At 37.7% G+C, this 25,365-nt stretch overlaps 1 protein-coding gene across 3 annotated transcripts in view; it reads right to left on the bottom strand.

The window, feature by feature from the left end:
- The window catches only part of LOC127431536 (SRC kinase signaling inhibitor 1-like), a 77,023-nt gene that overhangs the window by 28,629 nt on the left and 23,029 nt on the right, over positions 1 to 25,365 (bottom strand). For all 3 annotated transcript variants that reach the window (XM_051681985.1, XM_051681987.1, XM_051681986.1), the window contains 9 exons: positions 22,828 to 22,851; positions 13,735 to 13,936; positions 10,954 to 11,279; positions 7,340 to 8,121; positions 6,831 to 6,914; positions 6,558 to 6,598; positions 2,667 to 2,827; positions 643 to 818; positions 413 to 543 (listed from right to left, as the gene is read on the bottom strand). In XM_051681985.1, the coding sequence (XP_051537945.1) occupies positions 413 to 543; positions 643 to 818; positions 2,667 to 2,827; positions 6,558 to 6,598; positions 6,831 to 6,914; positions 7,340 to 8,121; positions 10,954 to 11,279; positions 13,735 to 13,936; positions 22,828 to 22,851 (1,927 nt within the window). The remainder of the gene's footprint in view (positions 1 to 412; positions 544 to 642; positions 819 to 2,666; positions 2,828 to 6,557; positions 6,599 to 6,830; positions 6,915 to 7,339; positions 8,122 to 10,953; positions 11,280 to 13,734; positions 13,937 to 22,827; positions 22,852 to 25,365) is intronic.

Here is a 25,365-nt window from a genome sequence, read left to right on the forward strand (position 1 = left end):
AAATAACGCAGCTGATGGCTTCAACAGAAGCATATACTGTACCGTTGATTAACAACCTCAGACCTCACGGTAGGTCTGTCTTTAAAGGTTTAAAAGTTATCGTTAATAATCAAATCCACTATGGAAAAAATTAATGGTATTTTTACTTCCAGAACCCAAATGTTGCCCTTTGATGCAAAAAAAAACCCCTAAAGGTTGACCAGGACCTCAGTTACATATTCATATCCATATACCTGTACATACTATGACTTAACATGCTTGTTTGTCCAATTAACAAAAGGCCGCAGTTCATGAGTGACTTGAATTTGCTTAGTATATACTTCCTATTAGCTAAAGACCTTTTTGAGCCAAATCTGTGGTTGAATATGCTATGTTTCTCTTTTTTAAATTCCTATTTTCATTGTTCACTCACTCTTGAGGTAAGTGACGGTCTCTCCGAGTCTCCTGAGTTCCAAACTCTTCTGTTCTATTTCCTGATGGGTTACCAGGTTGTGGTTAAGCCCCGCCCCCACCCTCATCTCCTCCACCGAGCGCTCTAGATCGCTGTAACCAGAGCAAAAAAAATCAATGAGACATCACATCAATGAAAAAGTTTCAGAGACTTTGTGTGATTAATGTGTTTATTCTATATGTTTTCCTCACTGTAGTTGTTGTATAATGAGTTCTTCTTCGTTAAGATAACGTAGTCTCTCCTCTTCCACCAGAAGACGCTGACGCTGTAGTGGATCTTCTTGTGTCCGAGATGCCTCAATCAGACACATTCCCAAATCAGACTCTGTCTGTCTGAGTAATGCCTGCACAGAATCCTGATTCTGCAACTGTAACAAACACACAGACGCTTTTATATGCATATATGTGTAATATATACTGTATACACCGATCAGCCACAACACTGAAACCACCTGCCTAATATTGTGTAAGTCGGCAGTGGCAACAATTGTACAGAGCGGTTTTCTGAGTTACCGTAGACTTTGTCAGTTCGAAACAGTTTGGCCATTCTCTGTTGACCTCTCTCATCATCAAGGCATTTCCGTATGCAGAACTGCCACTCACTGGATGTTTTTTGTTTTTGGCACCATTCTGAGTAAATTCTTGAGACTGCTGTGTGAAAATCCCAGGAGATCAGCAGTTACAGAAATAACCAGCCCATCTGGCACCAACAATCATGCCACAGTCTAAATCACTGAGATCAAATTTCAAAATTTTGAATCAAATTCAATCAAATTTTTTCCCCATTCTGATGGTTGATGTGAACATTAACTGAAGCTCCTGACCCGTATCTGCATGATTTTATGCACTGCACTGCTGCCACATGATTGGCTGATTAGATAATCGCATGGATGATTGTTGGTGCCAGATGGGCTGGTTTGAGTATTTCTGTAACTCAGATAACCACTCTGTACAATTGTGGTGAGAAGAATAGCATCTCAGAATGCCATTTTGAGATGCGGGTTGGTGCTGTTTTGGCAGCACAAGTCAAGTCATTTTTATTTGTATAGCGCATTCACACAACACATCATTTCAAAGCAGCTTTACAGAAAATCATGCATTAACAAAAAATGAAACTGTAATATCTACAAAGTCTTAAAGTGATCATTGTGTAGTTTGATTAAATATGACTGTAAATTGTGTATAAAAATTAAAAAATTAAATAATAATTGTATTTAGAACCCCTGTGAGCAAGCTGAAGGCGACTGTGGCAAGGAACACAAAACTCCATGAGATGTTGGTTAATGGAGAAAAATAACCTTGGGAGAAACCAGGCTCACTGTGGGGGCCAGTTCCCATCTGGCTAACCAGCATGAAATTAATGCCAATATTACTTATTTATGTCCAGTGCAGGTCATGGTTTAAGATTGGTAAGTGTTAAGGTCTTAACTGTAAGATTAATGACTAATGTCTTTGAAGTCCATCCTGGGTTAACTGCAGAAGTTCACATAGATGCATTGTCCTTTGTTAGTTGGCTGATGAAGGCTTTTGTTGGCAATTAAATGATAGTCTGTGTATTCCATTTCAAGAGTGTAGACCATCAATAGATAAAGGTGATGCAGGCAGAGATCAGTGAGGTGCATCGCAGTTCAACTGGCAGGTCATGAGGGGGACCTACACAATATTAGGCAGGTGGTTTTAATGTTGTGGCTGATCAGTGTAAATATACTGTACATATGTGTATATTTATATACTTTAAACTGTTACAGCTCTGGCCTTCCTCTCTCTGTCCTACGGTGGCAGCGTGATACAATTTCTGGTTGGCTGGGGGAGTAATAGGTTAATTGATTTGATTAGGGGTGTGTTGTATATATGTAACCCTTTTTGTTCAGTTTCTTTGGTCTCTTTTTGAGGTAGGTTCACTCACTTGCACTTACCAGCTCCTTATGTGATTTGTTTTCTGTTTAGAACCCCTAGACTATTCTGATTTACTTTATGTTCATTTGAATTCATTTACAGTTAAATTCTATTTTTGTGTCTGACTCCCCTTTATGTTGCAGTCTTAAACGAGTTGGCCGTAACATCAATTGGGGTCTCGTCCGGGATGCAATTAAAAATATAATTTTATTGTAAATGAATTCAAATGAACAAAGTAAATTAGAATTGTCAAAAAATGCACACAAGATTACAACACACATAGAAAAGCCATATATACACATCTGTAAATAAACTCATACCTGTAGTTGGCGTAATTCTGTCAGCTGTTTGCGTAGTTCAACTGTGTGCTGTTGCAGGTCTGTAAGATGCAACTGCATTTGTAAATGGGACATCGCTATTGGCTGAGAGACTCCAGAGGGCGGGGGCGGCATTAGAGCCAGGGGCGTGGATGGGGACGAGACTGTCAATCCGAGACAGGAGTGAAAGTCATATATCAATGTTAAACATAGATAAACTTACATAGAAACACATGCAATTTTATTAAAAGGATGATACCAAACCTTGACAATATGTAAAGGTAAAATGTTTGCCTTTTTTTAGCCATTCTGCCATATTATAATGTACACCATACCCATGACAGAACAACTGAAAAAAAATAAAAAACATCGGACTCTTTAACTTGATCCGTATGCTACAGTAGTGCAGTCACATCAAAAAACCAGCCCAACATCATTCAGTACACACTCAAACTTTTTACACTGTATATTCATGCAGCATACAATCAAATTCAGATCCAACTATTTGCATAAACATTCAGACTGTTATCTGATAAACACAAAGTATGGTGCCCCAATTTGATCCTTTAAAAGCTGGGAAAAGGAAGACAGAACATTCTAGTACAGGTAAAATGACAAGAGTTTTAGTGAGAATTTTTCATGACTGCAACATATACATTCCGGGATATTCCATAGGATAGACATATATACAGTGACTATAAAAGTATACACTTTCTCACCCACTTGAACTTATTTATTGTGTATTTGGCACAGGTAAAAAATAAAAAATAAAAATAAAAAAAATAAAAAAAATACTTTACTGTATAATTGCAAAGAACAAATATTATTAAATTAATTGAACATAAAAGTTTAAGGGGGTGAATACTTTTTATAGACACTGTATATACATACACAGAGGGTTTCCAAACTCCAGGATCTGGGATCCCTGAATACTAGCATGAAAACATTCTATACACACTCCTGACGCAAGATTGCAATGCACGACTCGCAATGCAACACATGTAGGGGAAACATATGACAGACAATCACACATACAGTTGTATACCTTTTTTCTTTCTAAACCTGCCACCTGAAATATAAAATGTCACCAGTTAACTGTCCCCAAAATAATACACACTCTAGTGTACATAGACATATAGAACAAAAGCATAAACAAAAATCCTTGCAACTATAGGGTCTAGGATACTTTAATATTTAGGATTAGAGGTTTGTTGAATTCCCTTACCCGATTTATAAGCAGTAATACTAGTGGTGCTTGTCTTAGCAAACACTACTAATTATGCAACAGATCTATGTACAGAATTTACATCACTAATGACACTTCAATCATAAACAACATTGTGGACTACTGCCTCAAGACACAAATATTAAAACATTAGCTAATGTAAAACAATTCAAATGCACATCATTTAAAACTATATATTGTGTTCCTTGAGGACTATCGTTTAAATCAATATCCTTTTCGGCAAAGTGCAATAGCATCTTATTACTTGGCTTACTGAGACGTCTCTTAGTCCTCACTTAATGACAATAAGATTATTTTATGAATATTTGTGATGCCTGTTAGACAGTGAACAATGTTCATGCATTACTATACTCAGATAACAGTCTGTCTGTAATTCATTTGCTTGTTCGCTCTTTTTTCTTTCTTTCTTTGGTTCTTTTGTTCACTCATTTGTTTATTATTTCTGTCTTTTATTTGTTCTTTCATTTTCTTTCGTTCACTCTTTTGTTTTTTTTCATTCATTTTTTATTTTGTTCTTTCTGTCGTTTGTTCAGTTTTTTCTTCATTCTTTGGTTCTTTCATTTTTTGTTCATTCGTTCTTTCTTTCTTTTGTTTGTTCTGTGTTTTGTTCATTCTTTGGTTCTTTCGTTCACTCTTTTTTCATTTTTTAGTTTCTTTCTTTTGTTCATTCTTTTCTTTCATGGTACTTTGCCTTTTCGAACTTTTTTCTTTTGTTTGTACTTTTGTTTGTTTGTTCGTTCTTTGTCTTTCATTCTTTTGTTCTCTCTTTTTTTTTGGGGGGGGGGGGGGGATTTTTCCCCTTTTTCTCCCAATTTGGAATGTCCAATTCCCAATGAGATTTTAAGTCCTCGTGGTCGCATAATGATTCGCCTGGGTGAATCTGGGTGGCGGAGGATGAATCTCAGTTGCCTCCGCATCTGAGATCGTCAACCCGCGCATCTTATCACGTGGCTTGGCTTCACGCCATCCACCGCGGCATCCACACTCAACTCACCACGCGCCCCACCAAGAACGAACCACATTATAGCGACCACGAGGAGGTTACCCCATGTGACTCTACCCTCCCTAGCAACCGGGCCAATTTGGTTGCTTAGGAGACCTGGCTGGAGTCACTCAGCACGCCCTGGGATTCGAACTAGCGAACTAGCGAACTCCAGGGGTGGTAGCCAGCGTCTTTTACCACTGAGCTACCCCTTTTGTTCTCTCTTTTATTCTTTCTTTAGTTTTGTCTTTTTCTCTTTCTCTTTGTTTTTTCTTTCATTCACTCTTTCGTTTATTCTTCCTTTTGTTTATTTTTTTACTTTTGTTTATTCTTTTTCATTTTTTCATTCGCTCTTGTTCTTTCTTTCTCTTTTCTTTCTTTCTCTTTCATTTTTTGTTCATCCATTATTTTGTTTTTTCTGTGTTTTGTTCATTCTTTGGCTATTTCGTTCACTCTTTTTTCATTCTTTCGTTTGTTATTTCTTTCTTTTGTTCATTCTTTTCTTTCATGGTACTTTCCTTTGCCCTTTCATACTTTTTTCTTTCGTTTGTACTTTTGTTTGTTCTTTCTTTGTCTTTCATTCTTTTGTTCACTCTTTTATTCTTTATTTTTCTCTCTTTTTCTTTGTTTTTTTCTTTCATTAACTCTTTCATTTGTTCTTTTGTTTGTTTTTTTACTTTTATTCTTTAATTCTTTCATTTTTGCTCACTCTTTTGTTCTTTCTCTTTCATTTAATTTTTCTTTCATTTGTTCTCTCTTTTGTTTGTTCTTTGGTCCTTTTGTTCACTCTTTTTATTCTTTCGTTTAATTGTTCTTTTCTTTCATGCTTTGGTTCTTTGATCTTTCAAACTTTTTACTTCTGTTCATACTTTTGTTTGTTCTTTCTTTGTCTTTCATTCTTTCATTTGCTCTTTTGTTCTTTCTTTTGTTTTTTCTTTCATACACTTACATTTGTTCTTTCTTTCGTTCATTTTTTGTACTATTGTTTGTTCATTCTTTCTCTTTCATTCACTCTTTTGTTCTTTCTCTTTTCTTTCTTTCGTTTTTTCTGTCTTTTGTTTGTTCTTTGGTTCTTTCGTTCACTCTTTTTTCATTCTTTTGTTTGTTTGTTCTTTCTTTGAATTTCATTATTTCATTCGCTCTTTTCATTATTTTCTATCTTCTATTTTTTTCTTTTTCTATCTCTTTTCTTTTTTACTCTTTCATTTGTTCTTTCTCTTTTTTCATTTTCATTTACTCTTTCTTTCATTTGTTCTTTCTTTTGTTTCATCTTTTGTTCTTTCTTTCCTTCTTTCATTCATTCTTTCTCTTTTGTTAGGGCCAAGCACCGAAGGTGCTGTAGCCCCTATCGTATCCATTGGTTTTTAGTTCTTTTTTTTTTATTTGTTCATTGTTATGTTTTTTTAGTTCTTTGTTTAGTTCTTTTTGTCTTGCATTCATTTTCATTCATTCATTCTTTCTTTCATTCTTCCTGTCATTCACTCTTTCATTCATTCCTTAGTTCTTTCTTTCTTTAACATTGTTTCACGTTTTCTCACATGAACTAAGGCTTTAGATTATTACATTTTATATAATATAATATAAGCTGAAAATTTGTAAAGCATGTAAAAAAGTCTTAGTTAAGCACATAAAGTGTTAATACACAAAAACACAGCATGGTACTCACTCTCTGGCGCTGAGCAGTCACTTGCTGTTTCTGCCTTTTCACTGCAAGATAAACACTTTTAAATGGAGGACATACACCATATATGCACTAACACAAATTGACACAGTAATGACTGCACATGCACTTGTGTGTAATGTTAATAAAATTGTGTTGGCAGCTTGTGTCAAATTTACATTTTACTTGTCTATATATATACTTATACGTATATTTATCTTGGGTAATTAAAAAGTTTCAGATTTGCTAATTATAATTATAACTGATCAGATTTCTTACGGGCTGTCTGGTCCACGGGTCAAGACACTCTGAACCAGACCGGTCAGACTTGCTATTTGTTTCTCCATTGCCTCCATACGCTCTCTAAAACATGAAATGCCATTACACACATATAACATTGCATTAAAAATTAAGTTATATAAGAAGTCATTTACAGATCTACACTGATCAAGGCTAGCTTATACTGATTATGCTACGTTCACATCGTGTTGGAATTACTACAATCGCAGTATGTAACTATGTAATCTATGGCAGGGCTCATAATGCCAAAATGGATTCATGTGTGGCTTTGTTTTTGATTACAGCTAATATTTAATCATTACATTAATTCATAAATTCACCCCTATATGTTCTTGCTAAATGTTTAAGAACAAAGAAAGCGTTCCAGGTAACAATGGCTATTACAGTATAATGTTATGTATCTAAGATGATGTGAATGCTTTTTACAAGTCGGAATCTTATAATTACAATAATTTCTATGGTAAATCCTATAAAGATTTAATCCTCACCTGGTTTCTTCGTTTCCAGGTAATGTTGAGCCATAAACTGGTAAGGGCCCTCCATCTCCTCCAGGGCCCCCCAGCATACATATCTGCTCCAGCGGCGGCCCCCCAGGACGATTTTTGGGGCTCTCTATGAACACAGTGCCATCTTTACGTAACCCATGTCTCCCTGGGGACCCGCGGCCTGGGTGGCTCCCATAAGGGTCCCTGCCATCAGACAGTTTTTGTGGTGAGGCTGGAGGTAAGGTGCGGAAACCCATTGTGGCATATGGATCCACATATATGGGCCCTCCGGGCCTGTAAAGGGCGCCCTCGAGCTCACACTGTAATGCCGCTGCAGGGTAGCCACCAAGAGAGCGTATAGAGCTGCGACGGTATGCCAGAGCTTGCGGTGACGCAACGCTGAGCCGAGGATCTTGGACGAGCGTGTACGGGTCTGCGTATATTGCTTCGTTTTTAAGCAGCACCACACTTTTCGATGATGACGTAATTTCTTCGTCCGGTTTCACGTCACGGCGTTCCAGGATGGCACTGGGGGAGGGGCAAAATGCAGGGTGGGTGTGGCCTTGCTGTTGGGGGGTGTGGCCAGCTGAATGGGCGTGGTGTTGGTGCTGATAGTGGTGGAGCTGAGGTGATGGATGGGGCCCCGCGTAAGAGGACGGACGCCCACCCGTGTAGGAAAGGCGAGCTTGCGAGTGTGACGGTGAACCAGAGGAAGGCGAGGAAGATGGGAGTGTGTTCAAACGGCGTGTGGGAGATGATTCCCTCGAGGTGTACACCAGCTCTCTCTGGAGGAGTTATAAAGAGAAAGAGAGACAGAACGAAAGGGAGGAAGACAGGAACATTTAAGTGCGCATAACATGTGACAAGATAAATTCACTGCATTAGACCAGAGCACAACATGTTTTGCTGCAATTCACACACACTGAGGAAAAAGTGAGGATATAAGAAAAGAGAAAGTGGAGGAAGTGTTCTTTGTCATCATCATCAACATGCCTTGGATGGAGTGTTAGAGGGTAAGTTCACCCAAAAATAAAATTCTGTCATCATTTACTCACTGTCATATGAGTTCCAAACCTGTATGACCCTCTTTCATTTGTGGAAAACATAAAGTAGGAAGTTAGCATTACAATTTTTGTGGTGCTATTTTTCTATACAATGAAAGCAAATAAAAATATTTTTTTACAAGTCCCATAAACGTAGTCCATACGATTAATGCGATTAATCGAAACTAAAGTCATTTTTCACTGAAAACCTTTTTTTAAGTCTTAGTCATAGTTTTAGTCTTTTGACTTGTCTTGTGACATTTAAATATAGTCAATATTTTGTCATGACATATTCATTCATTTTAATCAGTTTTACTCTGACTAAAGTGGCATATGATTTTAGCCACTGAAAAGTTGATGATAATGTGCAAAAATGACAAAAACGCATGTTGAACTGTAGCAGATTTACAGCTTAATATAATTAAACAAATAGATAAGATAAAGTGGCAAGAAAAAGTATGTGAACCCATTGGAATTAGCTGGTTTTCTGCATTAATTGGTCATAAAATGACCAATCAAAGTCAAGACAAACACAATGTGCTTAAGCTAACAACAGATAAACAATTTTAATCTTTCATGTCTTTATTGAACATATCCCATTAAACTTTCACAGTGCTGTGGAAAAAAAGTAGTGAACCCTTTGAGTTAATAATTGGTTAACGATCCTCCTTTAGCAGCAATAACCTCAACCAAGTGTTCCCGGTAGCTGCGAATTAGACCTGCACAACATTCAGAAGGCATTCTGGACCATTTCTCCTTACAGAACTGCTTCAGCTCAGCCATATTCTTAGGATGTCTGGTGTGAACGGCTCTCTTGAGGTCATTCCACAGCATCTCTATTGGGTTAAGGTCTGGGCTCTGACTGGGACACTCCAAAAGGTGGATTTATTTTTCTGAAGCCATTCTGTTGTGGATTTACTTCAATGTTTAGGGTCATTGTCCTACTGCATCACCCAACTTCTACTGAGCTTCAGCTGGCGCACAGTCACCCTGACATTATCCTGTAGGATATCTTGATAAACTTGGGAATCCATTTTTCCCTCGATGATGGCAAACGGTCCAGGCCCCAAAGCAGCACCAAATCATGATCACTACTCCACTGTACATCACCGTTGGGATTATGTTTTCATGTTAGTATACAGTGCCCTTTTTAAGCCATAAGTAGTGCTGTGCTCTTCCAAAACAATTCAACCTTAGTTTTACCAGTCCACAAAACATTTTCCAGGAGTGTTGTTGAGTGTCAAGGTGGACTTTGGAAAACATACAGGCATGCAGCAATGTTTTTATAGGAAAGCAGCAGCTTCCTTCGTGGTGTCCTGCCATGGACACCATGCCTGTTTAATGTTTTCTGTATAGTAGACTCAGGAACAGAGATGTTAACCAGTTCCAATGATCCCTTCAAGTCTTTAGCTGTCACTCAAGGGTTCTTTTTTTTCCTCATTGAGTATTCAGTGGTGTGCCCTTTGAGTCATCTTGGCTGGACGGCCACTTCTAGGGAGAGTAGCCACAGTACTAAACTGTCTCCATTTATAGACCAGTTTGTCTAACTGTGGACAGATGAATATCTAAGCTCTTCAAGATAACTTTGTAATCCTTTCCAGCTTTATGCAAAGCAACCATTCTTGATAGTAAGTCTTCTGAGATCTCTTTTTTGCAAGGCATGGTCCACATCAGCAGATGCTTCTTACAAAAAGCATACTTAAAATGTTTGAGTGCTTTTTATAAGTCAAAGAAGCTCTAACCCACACCTCCAATCTCATTTCATTAATTGGATGCCAGGTTTGCCAACTCCTGACTCTAATTAGCTTTTAAACAGGGTTTTCACAGCACAAGTTACACATTTTGACTAGCATGTTACTTTGTTCAAGTTCACCTGTTCATTCGCTTTATTGTCTGTGCAGATGTAATTGTCATATTACATTTATGTTGTCAATATACTGATTAATCTCATGTATAAATAGGATGCGTTTGAGTGAGGTAATTCAGTGGTTTGTAAAGTGGTTCATTTTGCTGGTGTTCAGCTTTCTTTGTTTACGCAGCTCAAGCGGGAATTGGTTGATATTAATAAATCCTCTCTAGATGTTTCTTTTTCTGTTTGTACACTGTTTATATCTTGCAGCGTTATGTTTTTCTCATAATATTTTCATCTCATCTTCATTATCGTTGACAAAATAAAAAAACTCTTCATCAACGAACAGTTTCATCAGTAATTTAGTTGACAACATTAACACTGCCTCCAACAAAGCTCTCAAATCTCATTTGTTTATAATGTAATATGCTGCATGGAAATGTCATAACAGGTTTGATGTTGATAATGCTCAACAGCATTTGTTCTTACATGTTATGTAACTGACCGTGAAGTGATAAATATAAATGTGCAGAATTTTCAGTGAATAACAACTTAAAGTTTAATCTGTTCCTTATACAAAGCCATTGTGTTTCTTCCAAAGACTTGTAATATATCAAATGAGTCATATTGACCACTTTCATGGTGTTATTTGTCATCCCTGGTGAGTAAACCATGACAGAATTTCACTTTTGGTTGAACTGTCCCTTTTAACCACACACACTCACCCGCAGGTCTCCATTGGTGATGTGGCCATGGTGTACAGGGTGGGGTGTGTGTTGTGTGTTATAGTGTGGGTCTCGTATTGGGGCCTCTCTGCAGTATATTTTAATAAGACATCTGTCGTGGATGTCACGAGGGTCCTCCAGCTCATAGAAGATGTTGCGCGCCTCGTCTTTGATGAGAAGAGCTGTGCCGTGTGAACGCAGTGCACCCATCGTCAGTTTCTGAGGGAACATGTGAACGATGAGTGCGTGAAGTGTTTCCATGCTGGTCAGCTCATGAGTGATGTGCACTCGATGCGTCTCGTCACCAAATTGCAAAAATAACACCGCTAGAGAGAGATTAAAAAAAAAAAAGTATATTAGATGAAATCTCTACAACTAATTTGGTTTTATATGTAATTATATTATTTGACACACACACATATATATATATATATATATATATTTTCTTATAAAATTAAGCGTAATTGTAGGATTATTCATATTTTTTGCACTGCAACATTATTTGCATGATTATTTTTAAGCACATCCCCAAAATTCTCATTACTGTAATGCAAAAAGTGCTGATATATTATTGAAATTGTTACGTATTTAAACATAATGATAAATAAAATTACATTATTTCGGTAACAAAAATGGTAATACAGTGTTTTTAATAATGAGAATCATTGAGAACACTGAAAATAAAAAAAGAAATCTCAAACAGGCGCACAGTACGGTAATAAGAATTGGGGGGGGGGGGGGGGGGTGCTTAACTGGCATGAAAATAATGTCACAATGCAAAAAAAAAAAAAACATTATTTTGATTTTGGAATTACATTTTCCAAAAGCATCATAAGCCTAAGTAAAGTTGAAGTCCGAAGTTTACATACACTTAGGTTGAAGTAATTACTCATTTTGTAACCACTCCACAGATTTCATATTAGCAAACTATAGTATTGGTAAGTCATTTAGGACATCTACTTCGTGCTAACACTAGTAATTTTTCCAATAATTGTTTACAGACAGATTGTTTCACTTTTAATTGACTATATCACAATTCCAGTGGGTCAGAAGTTTACATACATTAAGATAACTGTGCCTATAAGCAGCTTGGAAAATTCCAGAAAATGATGTCAAGCCTTTAGGCAATTAGACAATTAGCTTCTGATAGGCTAATTGGCTAATTTGAGTTAACTGGAGGTGTACCTGTGGATGTATTGTAAGGCCTACCTTTAAACTCAGTGCCTCTTTGCTTGACATCATGGACAAATCAAAAGAAATCTGCCAAGACCTACAAAAGTCTGGTTCATCCTTGGGAGCAATTTCCAAATGCCTGAAGGTACCACATTCATCTGTACAAACAATAGTACGCAAATATAAACACCATGGGACCATGCAGCCATCATACCGCTCAGGAAGGAGACACATTCTGTCTCCTAGAGATGAACTTAGTTTGGTGCAAAAAGTGCAGATCAATCCCAGAACAATAGCAAAGGACCTTGTGAAGATGCTGGAGGAAACAGGTAGACAAGTATCTATATCCAGAGTAAAACAAGTCCTATATCAACATAACCTGAAAGGCTGCTCAGCAAGGAAGAAGCCACTGCTCTAAAACCACCATAAAAATAAATAAAATAAATCAGACTACTGTTTGCAAGTGCTCATTGGGACAAAGATCTTACTTTTTGGAGAAATGTCCTCTGGTCTGATGAAACAAATATTGAACAATTTGGCTATAATGACCATCGTTATGTTTGGAGGAAAAGGGGTGAGGCTTGCAAGCTGAAGAACACCACCCCAACCGTGAAGCATGGGGGTGGCAGCATCATGTTGTGGGGGTGCTTTGCTGCAGGAGAGACTGGTGCACTTCACAAAATAGATGGCATCATGAGGAAGGAAAATTATGTGGATATATTGAAGCAACATCTCAAGACATCAGACAGGAAGTTAAAGCTCGGTTGCAAATGGGTCTTCCAAATGGACAATGACCCCAGGCATACCTCCAAATTTGTGGCAAAATGGCTTAAGGACAACAATGTCAAGACAAAGCCCTGACCTCAATCTGACAGAAAATTTGTGGGCAGAACTGAAAAAGAGTGTGCGAGTAAGGAGGCCTACAAACCTGACTCAGTTACACCAGTTCTGTCTGGAGGAATGGGCTAAAATTCCAGAAACTTATTTTGAGAAGCTTGTGGAAGGCTACCCAAAACATTTGACCCAAGTTAAACAATTTAAAGGCAATGCTACCAAATACTAACAAAGTGTATGTAAACTTCTGACCCACTGGGAATGTGATCATGAGAATAAATCATTCTCTCAACTATTATTCTGACATTTCACATTCTTAAAATAAAGTAGTGATCCTAACTGATCTAAGACAGGGAATGTTTTCTATTATTAAATGTCAGGAATTGTGAAAAACTGAGTTTAAATGTATTTGGCTAAGGTGTATGTAAACTTCTGACATCAACTGTAGATCGTAGAAACCACTGGTGCCAATCATCTCTATGATCAACTTAAGCTTGCGATGCTTTTGGGAAATGCAGCCCTAGACATGTTTTCATGAGATTCACCCAGCTGTGTGTGTTTTTTTTTAGAAATCTTCATGGTTATGATACAGTATCACCACCACGAGCTCATTAACAGCCCACTTAATTTCTAAGGGTCAAAGAGGGGGTGTAAAATGGTCTAAATTACAGTTTTTTGGTGCAAGAAATCTTGACAAAAATTACAAGTGGAAAAACAAAATGCTACAAAATGTAGAATATGACTCCTTTAAAAGTGCCACTGGATGTGACGTACCGGGGGCTCTTAGTTTAGCTTGGCTTGGTGATCGGGCGAGTGGAAGACTCTGTCTGAGTATGTTTGAGCGACTGAAGCCCAGTGGGAGCTCAGCGTCGGCCATGCTCTCCAAACTCTCTGCAGACGCATAACACAGTCGCCCACCCACCTGCTCGCCCAGTGTTTGCTGCTGTAACACCGCAGAGCCACGCGGAGTCCTCGCCTGGAGAGGGAGACAGACAGACATATCAGTGTGGGTTATTCTTAACACAGGCAGGGAGGGAACAATCTCTAATTGCCCATATTGCAGAATTAGCAGTTTTGCAAAGGTAATGAAACCTCAGTAATGGAAAGCAAAAGACCATTGAGGGAAAATTATGGTGTGCATGTGTGTGCTCTAAAGTAGTGAATGAAAATGGTAGGGTCCAAAAGTCTCTGATTCCACAGGTTCCATGAATATAAAACCAAATGGCAGTTCAAAAATCAGCTTATTCAAAAAAAAAACTAAACAAAAAAAACATGAAAGAATCCCGCATTTACACGAGACTTAAAACACTCGAATGTCTCTGCTTTTCACGGCAAAATGTAAACAGGCATGCACACTCTTGCAAGCCCTTTTGACATTTAATCACAAGCAAGATGTGAATTATACAGTAGATATCTACAATTACATTTTCACTAGTAAAAACTAGTAGTCCCGTGTAGCTCAGTGGTAAAAGACACTGGCTACCACCCCTGGAGTTCGCTAGTTCAAATCCAGGGCATGTTGAGTGACTCCAGCCAGGTCTCCTAAGCAACCAAATTGGCCTGGTTGCTAGGGAGGGTAGAGTCACATGGGGTAACCTCGTCGTGGTCGCTATAATGTGGTTCGTTCTCGGTGGGGTGCGTGGTGAGTTGAGCGTGGATGGCGTGAAGCCTCCACACGCTCTCTGTCTCCGTGGCAACGCACTCAACAAGCCATGTGATAAGATGCGGGTTGGCGGTCTCAGACGCGGAGGCAGCTGGGATTCGTCCTCCGCCATCCGGATTGAGGTGAATCACTACGCAACCATGAGGACTTAAAAGCGCATTGGGAATTGGGCATTCCAAATTGGGTGAAAAAGTGGAACCCCCCACCCCCTGAATTTTACTAGTAAAAAGTACATTTCATATTTGTGAAATACAAATTTCAATTATAGTAAGAAATTAGTTATAGGCTACTGTAGAAATCTGTAATTGCATTTTGAACAGGAGGGAATGACAGATAATTGTGAAATTGTACAAGTAAAAATGCAGTTACAGATATAAAAAAAAAAAATTTTAACATTTTTTTATATAGTTTTATATAATTTTGATATAAAGAATCCTGTAAGCATTTCCGTGAGTAATGACATCATTCATTACATCAAGGATTATCGTTTTTAAAAGTGCAAATGTAATTAATTTTAAAAATGAGCACTTACACTTTTAACTAGTGAAAATTGATTTGTCTATATCTATAATTCATATCTTGCTCATGATGAAATGCCAAAAAGGCTTGCGATTTGCGAACAACACTTTATGCAAAAGGTTTATTGTTAAATCGTTTATGACCATAACCCAATAAAAGAACACCGTTTAAGGCGTTTACATGACCTAAACGATGTCGGCCTATTAAGCATACAGTAATAAGTGCAAGATCATGCTCAATGACAAACAGATTTATAACTGACAGATGAAAAAATACATTAGTGGAACTATATACTTCGAACTGCATGCAAACCTCACAAAAGTTTAATCGCACACCACTTTTCAAAAAAAAAAAAAAAAAAGCATTTTTTTTTACTCACACCAATATCGGTTTTCATTTAATCTCAGTAAAGTGCACGCAGACGTCTGACTTGTTGAAGTGCATAACAGTAAGGATACCGTTATGGGAATCTTTCTTAAACTGACCACACTGTTCCAGCACCTCTGACTGGCGGAGAGTGTTTGACTGATTGGTATTCTAGCCAATCAGACTGTTTTAAGGGATGACTGACGGGACAGATGTTTGCAGCTGTGCCCCTGTGTGCCAGATTTCATGGTTGTCAACAGTGCTGAAATACCATTCCAGTGAGAAATGTAATCAAGGGAATTTACCTCAAACACACACACACACACACACACACACACAGTTCCACCATTTCAAACGTACACTATACTCACAAACCAAAACTTAACAGTTTAGTAATATAATGGTGTATGATACAATCACCACCTAAAATTCTCTGCATCATTTACTTTCTCTCTTTCTGTCTCTACGGGTTACAGGTTAATGGTTTCACAATGAGTGTGAATTAACCTCAATTTCCTACAATAAATACATTAATTACATTGACAGCATCAACATGACAGTGTTTATTGACTGAGAAATGTGGGTGTATGTTTATGCGGGCAGAGAGGAAGGATTGCTTTATTGACAGCGAGGGAGTGCATTTCACAACGGTCAAATTATATACTGAAAACAGTAAACCAGTGAGAGTATGGCAATAGTTACTTTTTGGGTTAGGTTGATGACACATTTCTCATAACATTCGATACAATTGTGAGCCAAGCCAAGTTTTATTTACAAAATCTGAATTACTTGCAAACATATTACATATTCCAAAACACCTGTTCACCATTTCACTCCATAGCAACTTTCTTTTATTTCAGGGACTATAGCGGAGGGATTACATTTAATAAATTCACTTAAGGAAATATTCTAGGTTTTCTTTTTCTTTAAAATAAGCAAAATCTGGGTTAAAGAGAGGCACTTGCGATGAAAGTGAACAGAGCCAGTCCATAAACATTAAAATACACACCGTTTCAAAAGTATAGCCACAAAACGTAAACATTATATGTGTAAACATGATTTAAGTGTCATAAAAAATGCTTACAAGCCTTATTTGTGTAAATTTATATTCAATATTACAGCTTTGTTGTCATAACGATGTAAAAATACCTTACTTTATCACACTAAAATCGCGTTAAAAAGGAAAATGTATATGTCTTGTGACTTCACTTTGAAAACAGTGTGTATTTGAACCCTTTAAGCTCTTAAGGTGTTTTTTAAGATTTCCTGTTTCAGTGGCATACCCAAAATTAAAGGCTTCTAACTTGACAAAAAAAACAAAAAACAAGGAGGGTCAAGTGTTTGGTATCATCGTAAAGAAAACTTTCAATTTTTTTTAATGATATTAATTTATATGATATATTCTAAGACTCTCAGCCTAAGAAACAGCTATGAAAAAAAAAAAAAAAATTGAGCCAAAAATCTACTTTTTCTTATTTTTCTTATTTGGCATTATATATCTCGATGTAAATAAGGTGACTCTGAAAAACTGCTTTTGTTTTGTTCCCAATCATGTCAATTGTATCTGAGAAAAATGTTGTGTTGATACGACAAAGCAATCAAAAGTTACAGTATAGCGTTACAAAAATAATTTATCATGGTGTCCAAAAGCCTCTCCAAACAAATAAAACATACTAATTGTACACAAGAACTAATAACACATGCAAACACATCAATGACAAAAGGTTTGCATAGCATACAGACATGATTTTAGTAATGAGATTTCACAGAATGAGTTTCATTTGATTCAGTGAGTCTGCATCATGGAGTTTGTGTTATTTATCTCCTGGTGGCCATATGTAACATTGTGCTTCGTGTGGATTATCTCATGATCTATGCATCCGATTACCTGTGTGTGGGCTTGTTTGAAAGATAATTGCCTCCTCAAAGTAATGGTTTGTGGTATGTATTTTATGTTCCGTTTATTTTTCTTGAAGTTATAAGCAAAAATGCGGCATCTAAGCAACACCAGCACACTTGTCAAAGACATATACTTAGCTTTTACTCGCTATATATTTTTCTGTGAGTAAAACAAATAGGCTGGTTGAATTCTACTCTTTGAGAGCTTTCCAACAACATATGACACATGGCTATTTAATCAGTTTGATGCTTTTACTGATTGCAATAATAAGTACAGTGCAAAACTAAAAATTATCCAAACAGAACACTTCTGATTTGTCTGCAGATTTCAAAGCACTTGTTCAGTTTTGGTCAAAATGCCTGCATGCATTGGAAAGTAGAGCTTCTAAGCTTTCAAACGATACCTATTTTGTGTAGTTGTTAATATTTTGGCGTTTCTTCTTTTTTTTCTCACGGGCCCTCAGATAAGCATTTTTAGTGTCCCTAAAATCTAGCCATCCTTGGACAGTATTCCAGTTACATACAGTAGTTATTTAGTAGGACTCCCTTAACCCGACAATCTTCTGTGAGCTGTTCCTGACATTTCGGTTACTTTAGCGGTTTGTTGTCAGTAACAGGGTTTGCATATGTTTCTGAAATGACAGCTCCATGCAGTGTCACTCCTGTGGGCTCTCTCTATGGTTGTGCGAGTACACTTCACACTGCAGGGCTGAGAGAATAAATTCTCACATTTGAGCTTGGCACTGACAACAAGAGTTTCCACTGAGGTCCATGTCTTGACTTCTTTTGGAAACACAGAGTCACACAAAGCACCAAGGAGGAAATCAAGGAAGTCAGCCCATGTAATACTGATCCACCTGTCATAAACGGTTCACCTCTGTCCAAGTCTTTTGACTGATTAGGTAAGAAAAATGTTAATCTGGGACGTTAAGATGATAGATAGCTGCTATGGCTGGTTACAGTATGTGTGCACTATAAAGAACACTGGGGTGGGACATTGTGAGCAAATCAAAGAGACTTTATAAGACAAGTTTAAGAGGGGATCATATTTTAAACTAGATTAGGTGTTTGCCTATGCAAAACTCGCCATCATGACGCCAGGGTGTTGCCGGTGGTTGCAAGGACGTTTTTATTTTACTGAGTGTTTTTAATGGTTGCTATTGCGATCTGAGTGGTTGCTAGGCATTGCTAGACGGCTGCTTGGGTGTTCTGGGTGGTTTATAGCTGCTAGACAGAGCACAACAGATGAAACAGAATGCTGATTGCTCAGTGATGCGTTTTAAAAATGTAAGTTCTTTTAAACTTGACACAGTAAGTTTAAAAAACAGCAAGACACAGCGCAACGGTGATACTGAGCCATAGGGAGCAGAAAAGAACTGTCAAAAGACCTGTGTAACAAAGTAATGGAACTTTATAAAGATGGAAAAGGATATAAAAAGATATCCAAAGCCTTGAAAATGCCAGACAGTACTGTTCAATCACTTATTAAGAAGTGGAAAATTCAGGGATCTCTTGATACCAAGCCAAGGTCAGGTAGACCAAGAAAGATTTCAGCCACAACTGCCAGAAGAATTGTTCGGGATACAAAGAAAAACCCACAGGTAACCTCAGGAGAAATACAGGCTGCTCTGGAAAAAGACGGTGTGGTTGTTTCAAGGAGCACAATAGGACGATACTTGAACAAAAAGGAGCTGCATGGTCGAGTTGCCAGAAAGAAGCCTTTACTGCGCCAATGCCACAAAAAAGCCCGGTTACAATATGCCCGACAGCACCTTGACACGCCTCACAGCTTCTGGCACACTGTAATTTGGAGTGACGAGACCAAAATAGAGCTTTGTGGTCACAACCATAAGCGCTATGTTTGGAGAGGGGTCAACAAGGCCTATAGTGAAAACAATACCATCCCCACTGTGAAGCATGGTGGTGGCTCACTGATGTTTTGGGGGTGTGTGAGCTCTAAAGTCACGGGGAATCTTGTGAAAATTGATGGCAAGATGAATGCAGCATGTTATCAGAAAATACTGGCAGCCAATTTGCATTCGTCTGCATGAAAGCTGCGCATGGGACGCACTTGGACTTTCCAGCAAGACAATGACCCTAAGCACAAGTCCAAGTTGTCCCTCCAGTGGTTACAGCAGAAAAAGGTGAAGGTTCTGGAGTGGCCATCACAGTCTCCTGACCTTAATATCATCGAGCCACTCTGGGGAGATCTCAAACGTGTGATTCATGCAAGACGAGCAAAGACTTTGCATGACCTGGAGGCATTTTGCTAAGACGAATGGGCAGCTATACCACCTGCAAGAATTTGGGGCCTCACAGACAACTATTACAAAAGACTGCATTGATGCAATTGCTGTCATTGATGCTAAAGGGGGCAATACACAGTATTAAGAACTAAGGGTATGCAGACTTTTGAACAGGGGTCATTTCATTTTTTTCTTTGTTGCCATGTTTTGTTTTATGATTGTGTCATTCTGTTATAACCTACAGTTGAATATGAATCCCATAAGAAATAAAAGAAATGTGTTTTGCCTGCTCACTCATGTTTTCTTTAAAAATGGTACATGTATTACTAATTCTCCAAGGGTATGCAAACATTTGAGCATAACTGTATTGATATTGTGTAGGTCCCCCTCGTGCCGCCAAAACAGCACCAACCTGCATCTCAGAATTGCATTCTGAGATGATATTCTTCTCACCACAGTTGTACAGAGCGGTTATCTGAGTTACCGTAGACTTTGTCAGTTCAAACCAGTCTGGCCATTCTCTGTTGACCTCTCTCATCAACAAGGCATTTCCATCCACAGAACTGCCGCTCACTGAATGTTTTTGTTCTTGGCAACATTCTGAGTAAATTCTGTTGTGTGTGAAAATCCCAGGAGATCAGCAGTTACAGAAATACTCAAACCAACCCATCTGGCCCCAACAATCATGCCACAGTCGAAATCAGTGAGATCACATTTTTCCCCATTCTGATGGTTGATGTGAACATTAACTGAAGCTCCTGACCCATATCTGCATGATTTTATGCACTGCACTGCTGCCACATGATTGGCTAATTAGATAATCTCATGGATGATCATCAAATCTAAACAGATAAACAGAACCTATGTATTATTGATTGACTATTTTCAAAGCACTGACGAGCTGCTTAAAATTTGGGATGCACCGATACCACTTTTTCTCTTCCGATCCAATTCCGATATCTGAAATCTCAGTATCGGCCAATACCAATCCGATACCAGTGTTGTTTTTTTCATAATCAGTTTAGAATATCTATACCTCACTGAGTGATACTAATTATATGTAAAGAAACACAAACCTTTAACTACACATTATTTCAATATAAATGTACAAACTATTAAGAAAAACTTTATTGTTAACTAGTCTATTGGATAATGCTGCACCAAAAGTAACAGTAATTCCAGTCTAAGTGTTCAGTAGAAAATACGTTTTTTTTTGTTTTGTTTTTTTTTTTGCAAAAAACATGCAATCTTGCACCTTTAGCTTTAAAACCCTCTGGCTTTTATTTTGACATTCTGAACTCTCCAGGAAGTCCTGTATGTGTCTGTTTGTAAGCAAGTTCACAGTAGTTTAATTTGCTTCTTATTCAAATTCTGGTCGGTGCATCCCTACTTAAAATACATTCTTTTACAGCATTTGTCCACCATTCACAACATTCAACAATGCACAATAAAATATTAGGATATTTTGGGCAGTGAAATGTTTGGTTAATTTAATTATAGACTATAAAATAAATGTATTATTCGATGACAGAGTTTGTGTATGAAGCTAAACTTCATGTTACGAGATGAATTTAGTTGGTTATGACGTTTTTATTTTAAATGTTTATTTTATTATATTTTTATTGTAAACCACCAGGTAACCTATGCACGTCTTTTTTTAGCCTACATTTCTGACACTTTTGAAGGACAATTCTGTTAAATTTATGACTCAAAATTATTATTCTCTATGTTATTGCGGTTGAAGAAGAGCTCAACTAAATTTTCTTTGGTTTGTATTTAAAGATTGCAGACTGATTGCAGTCCAACGTGGCTGCCGCTCAAGCAAATATCCATTTTTTTTTTTTTTTATCGTCTGCGGCAGCTGCTGCGAGACACACACGAACGCATCGGGGATTTAGGTACACGAGCAGCACGCAGAACTGCCCTGCATTGTGTGGTTTCCCGCAAATTAACTAGAAAATCATGTCCGTGACGACATCGCCCTAATATTATCAGTGGGCTTTTCCAGTGTTTTTTGATGTAGCATTTCAGTCAAATCGTGAGATGTAACTTCTCAGCGAGTGCTAATTACTACTGTGTTGACTCAGTTGTATGTACTGTATTTTCCCAAATCAGTCGGCAGCTAGAGAATAAAGATTCAGAAAGAAATCTCAGTATAGTCTATTATTTCTTTAGATAGGGATCATTTTAAATAAAACTAAATTAAATTGACAAATTGAAAATGAAGTAGAAAAAAACAGATTCATTCGGACTCTGACTCAACTCGGACTCTGCCTGTTATGGACTCGGTCTTGAGTCCGACTCGGCCTCGATTGTTTAAAGACTCGGACTTGACTCGGACTTGACTCGGACTCGACTAAGGTGGACTCGAGCCCAACACTAGTACATACATTATAGGTTAAATTACTGTAGTAAGGGAGAACCCAGAGACTGGAGAAATACAGAGATGAATCCCAGCAATAAATGTTTTTTTAATTGCTTAGTAAGTATCTGCATCTGAATGGCAAATTGTTTAAAAAAATTTGCATTTTTAATATAATCTATTCATTACTGGTATTCATTATTAATGTTCATATTAATAATGTTGAAAATTAATTTCTACATGTAGAAAAAAATCCAACAAGTACAAAGGTACCTGGTTTAGCACCACGGACAGTTCTCTTGTATTTTAGCACACTGTAGGCTTATCAGTACACCTGTGGCCAATCCAACTGCAGCAAGCCATGCATTCCCATATGCCTGAAGAGCTTTCAGGTTGTTTTCACTTGTCATTTAGCACATGCTTTCCTTCAAAGCACAGTACAGCATATTATTTGCAGGAATATTCCAGAGCAACTTGAGGTTAAGTATCTGGCTCCTAGGCACAATCTGAGTAAATTTCGTTTATATTATGGGTAAGAGTTTTGATTTAGCTGTAAAAGTACTAAACAATTCAGAAAATGACAAGAAAAGCTAGTTTGAAACAATATGTATGACTAGTGATCTTCAGATGGTGTAATGGCTTTTTTTCTGTGTGTGTGTGTGTGTGTGTGTGTGTGTGTGTGTGTGTGTGTGTGTGTGTGTGTGTGTGTGTGTGTGTGTGTGTGTGTGTGTGATTGGTCACGCACAAACAGGCAGAAACACAGATAAACCTGTGCACGCATGCATCCAAAAAGACAGAGATCTCATACTCACCTTAAAACTCCAGTAATGTGGTTGCTAAGAGAGAGAGAGGGTGAGCAGAAAAATGAGAAGGGGAGAGGGGTTGGCACAAGAGGGTAAAAGAGGGAGAGAGAGCAAAAACAGTAATAAGTTACACCTTTAAACTTATAAGGTCACTAGTTTCAGACAGCAAGGCACCATAACATCATGTCTCATGATCTGGCAAAATTCACCTGTCAAAAATTGAATGACTGCAATGCTTGGAAAAAGTTCAAATATAAATTATCACACCTGAGGAAAAAAAAAAAAAAAAGGGAACAACAGGGCTAGTTGTCGCAAAGGCTCTATCTCAGTAACGAGTCAAAAGTCCAAAATGTGTGTTTTTTCTAGCAGAGGTTTTGTATGTTGGTTTTAAACACCTAGTTCAAAGTCCTCTTAAATTAGAATAGCTTTGTGAATTCTATGCTCCAAGGATTCACAATTCTTTATAATTAAAATGTTTTGATATTTTTGTATGCTACCTTTTCCATTTTTGTTGTTGGTGAATGTGATGGGGAGGTTACAGCGGGTCAATGTTCACACATCACTGGTTCAGTTGCAGGTTCCATTGTGACAACCTACCCAGACAGTGCATGCACAGCTATTGGGGCAAGTTGTCACAAAAGGACAACTTATGTTTTTTTCCAGGGAAATATTGGTGAAAACAGCATTTTTTGTTGTTGCCAAGACTTTAAGGTATACGTCTATACAGAAATGAACTTTCAGAAAATAAAACCAACCCTTTGAAGCTAGTCCCATTCTCTCATCTGTCAGGTTTCGGACACATTCCGTGTAAAAAATAAGACGTGCTTCTTTGACGTCTCATATTTGTTTGCGTCTCAATACGTAGAGAGCTGCCTAGACAGCATTTTTAGGTACATTCAAACCTTCAAATTAAACATTTAAATGTGCCTATGCTGCCCAAAAATGCTGTCTAGGTAGTCAGCTATGTTTTGAGACAGCAATTATTTAGCTAATCGCACACACCAGCAAAACTGCGAGCACCAGAGCTCAACATTTACGAATTCAAACAGCCACTGTTTATGCACTAATCCACATGTACTGTATAGACACAAACACACACAGACATACTCTGAACAGCAGCAGAAGGATTTTAGTAACAGTAACAGTAGATTAGAATGAGAGATATTGAGGAAGAAGAGAAAAATAGATGACGATCCAACCTGACCTGCATGACAAGCCAACCCACCTTCCACTCATCCTATTTTTCTCTATCTTTTTCTGAACTCCTCTGTCTCTCTCCCATTGTTTAAGTGTCTTTCCCTTGGGTTTGCAAACATACTCTCACAGACAAACTATCTGTCCCTTGATACTCTCTCTCTCTCTCTCTCTCTCTCTCTCTCTCAGAGACACTGCGGCAGACCACACCTGCTTCCACACTGGCATGCCGTAAAAAACATCTACATTGTTGCTATGACGACATAGGTTTCCACAACAATATTTCATATGCAAACATGGAAGTCAACATTCAATTAAAATTGATTCGCCTCTGAAATGACTTTCCTTTTTGCCTGACATCATCTAGGCCACCCCAGAGTATTTGATTAATGTGAACCAGCAGGCAAATAGCTATTTATTATTTGTTTTAAGCTACTGTTATAGGTAATGCAGCCTTTGAAAAATCTTGGCAATAGTTGACGCATAAATTTACTGCCATTTAACGTTAACGTAATAAAGGATATGGCAATAGAGCGCAGCAACACCCTCCCACTTTTTCAGCCATTATGGTTTCAGAAGTATTTTTCCCATTCATTTAAACCATAGGGATTTCATAAAATCCTTCATAAAAGAGCTGTAAGCCATGAAACAAACCAACCAGCACTGAGGTAAATCACAATATTACAAAACTTGATTTGAAGCCAAAAAGTATTTGACAATCGGAAAAAAGACAAAAGGTACAAGACTGTGTACTTAATGTCTTTAATGAGGGAATGCACTACAATCCCATAAAGCATTGCAAATGATGTAATCAAATTAAAAACTATGGAAAAATATAAAGCTATTGTTTTAAACTTGTTGATTATAAATATAGAAACAACATATTTTAAGTTTAATACAAAATATTCAGATATAAGTAGTTTGAGAGTCTAGGGAGACCGACTGGGCGGTCGCTGCAAAGCTCTTTTGGCTTACTTTGTTGCCCGTAATTCTCTGATTGGTGGATTTTACCCCTCTGGATCATAGGTAGTGCAGTTCTTCACCAGGAATTCCACTATTAAACATGATTTATTTTAAATGAAGTTCAAATAACGCAGACTAATATGCCATATCATCGATTAACAACCTCGAAGCTCAAGGTAGGTCTGTCTTTAAAGGTTTATAAGTTATAGTTAAAAATCAGTTCACCTATGGAGACAATGAATGCGAGTTTTACTTCCGGAACAAGACTGTTTCACTCTATAGTATAATAAATAAATAACAACAGATTTGAAGCATTACCATTGGAATACATCAAAATGCTCTGGAGGGTGAACTTGACCTTCAGTCTCCAAATCCAAGTCAAAAAGTCTC

The sequence above is a fragment of the Myxocyprinus asiaticus genome, chromosome 41 (genome assembly GCF_019703515.2).
Source record: "Myxocyprinus asiaticus isolate MX2 ecotype Aquarium Trade chromosome 41, UBuf_Myxa_2, whole genome shotgun sequence".
Lineage (NCBI taxonomy): Eukaryota > Metazoa > Chordata > Actinopteri > Cypriniformes > Catostomidae > Myxocyprinus > Myxocyprinus asiaticus.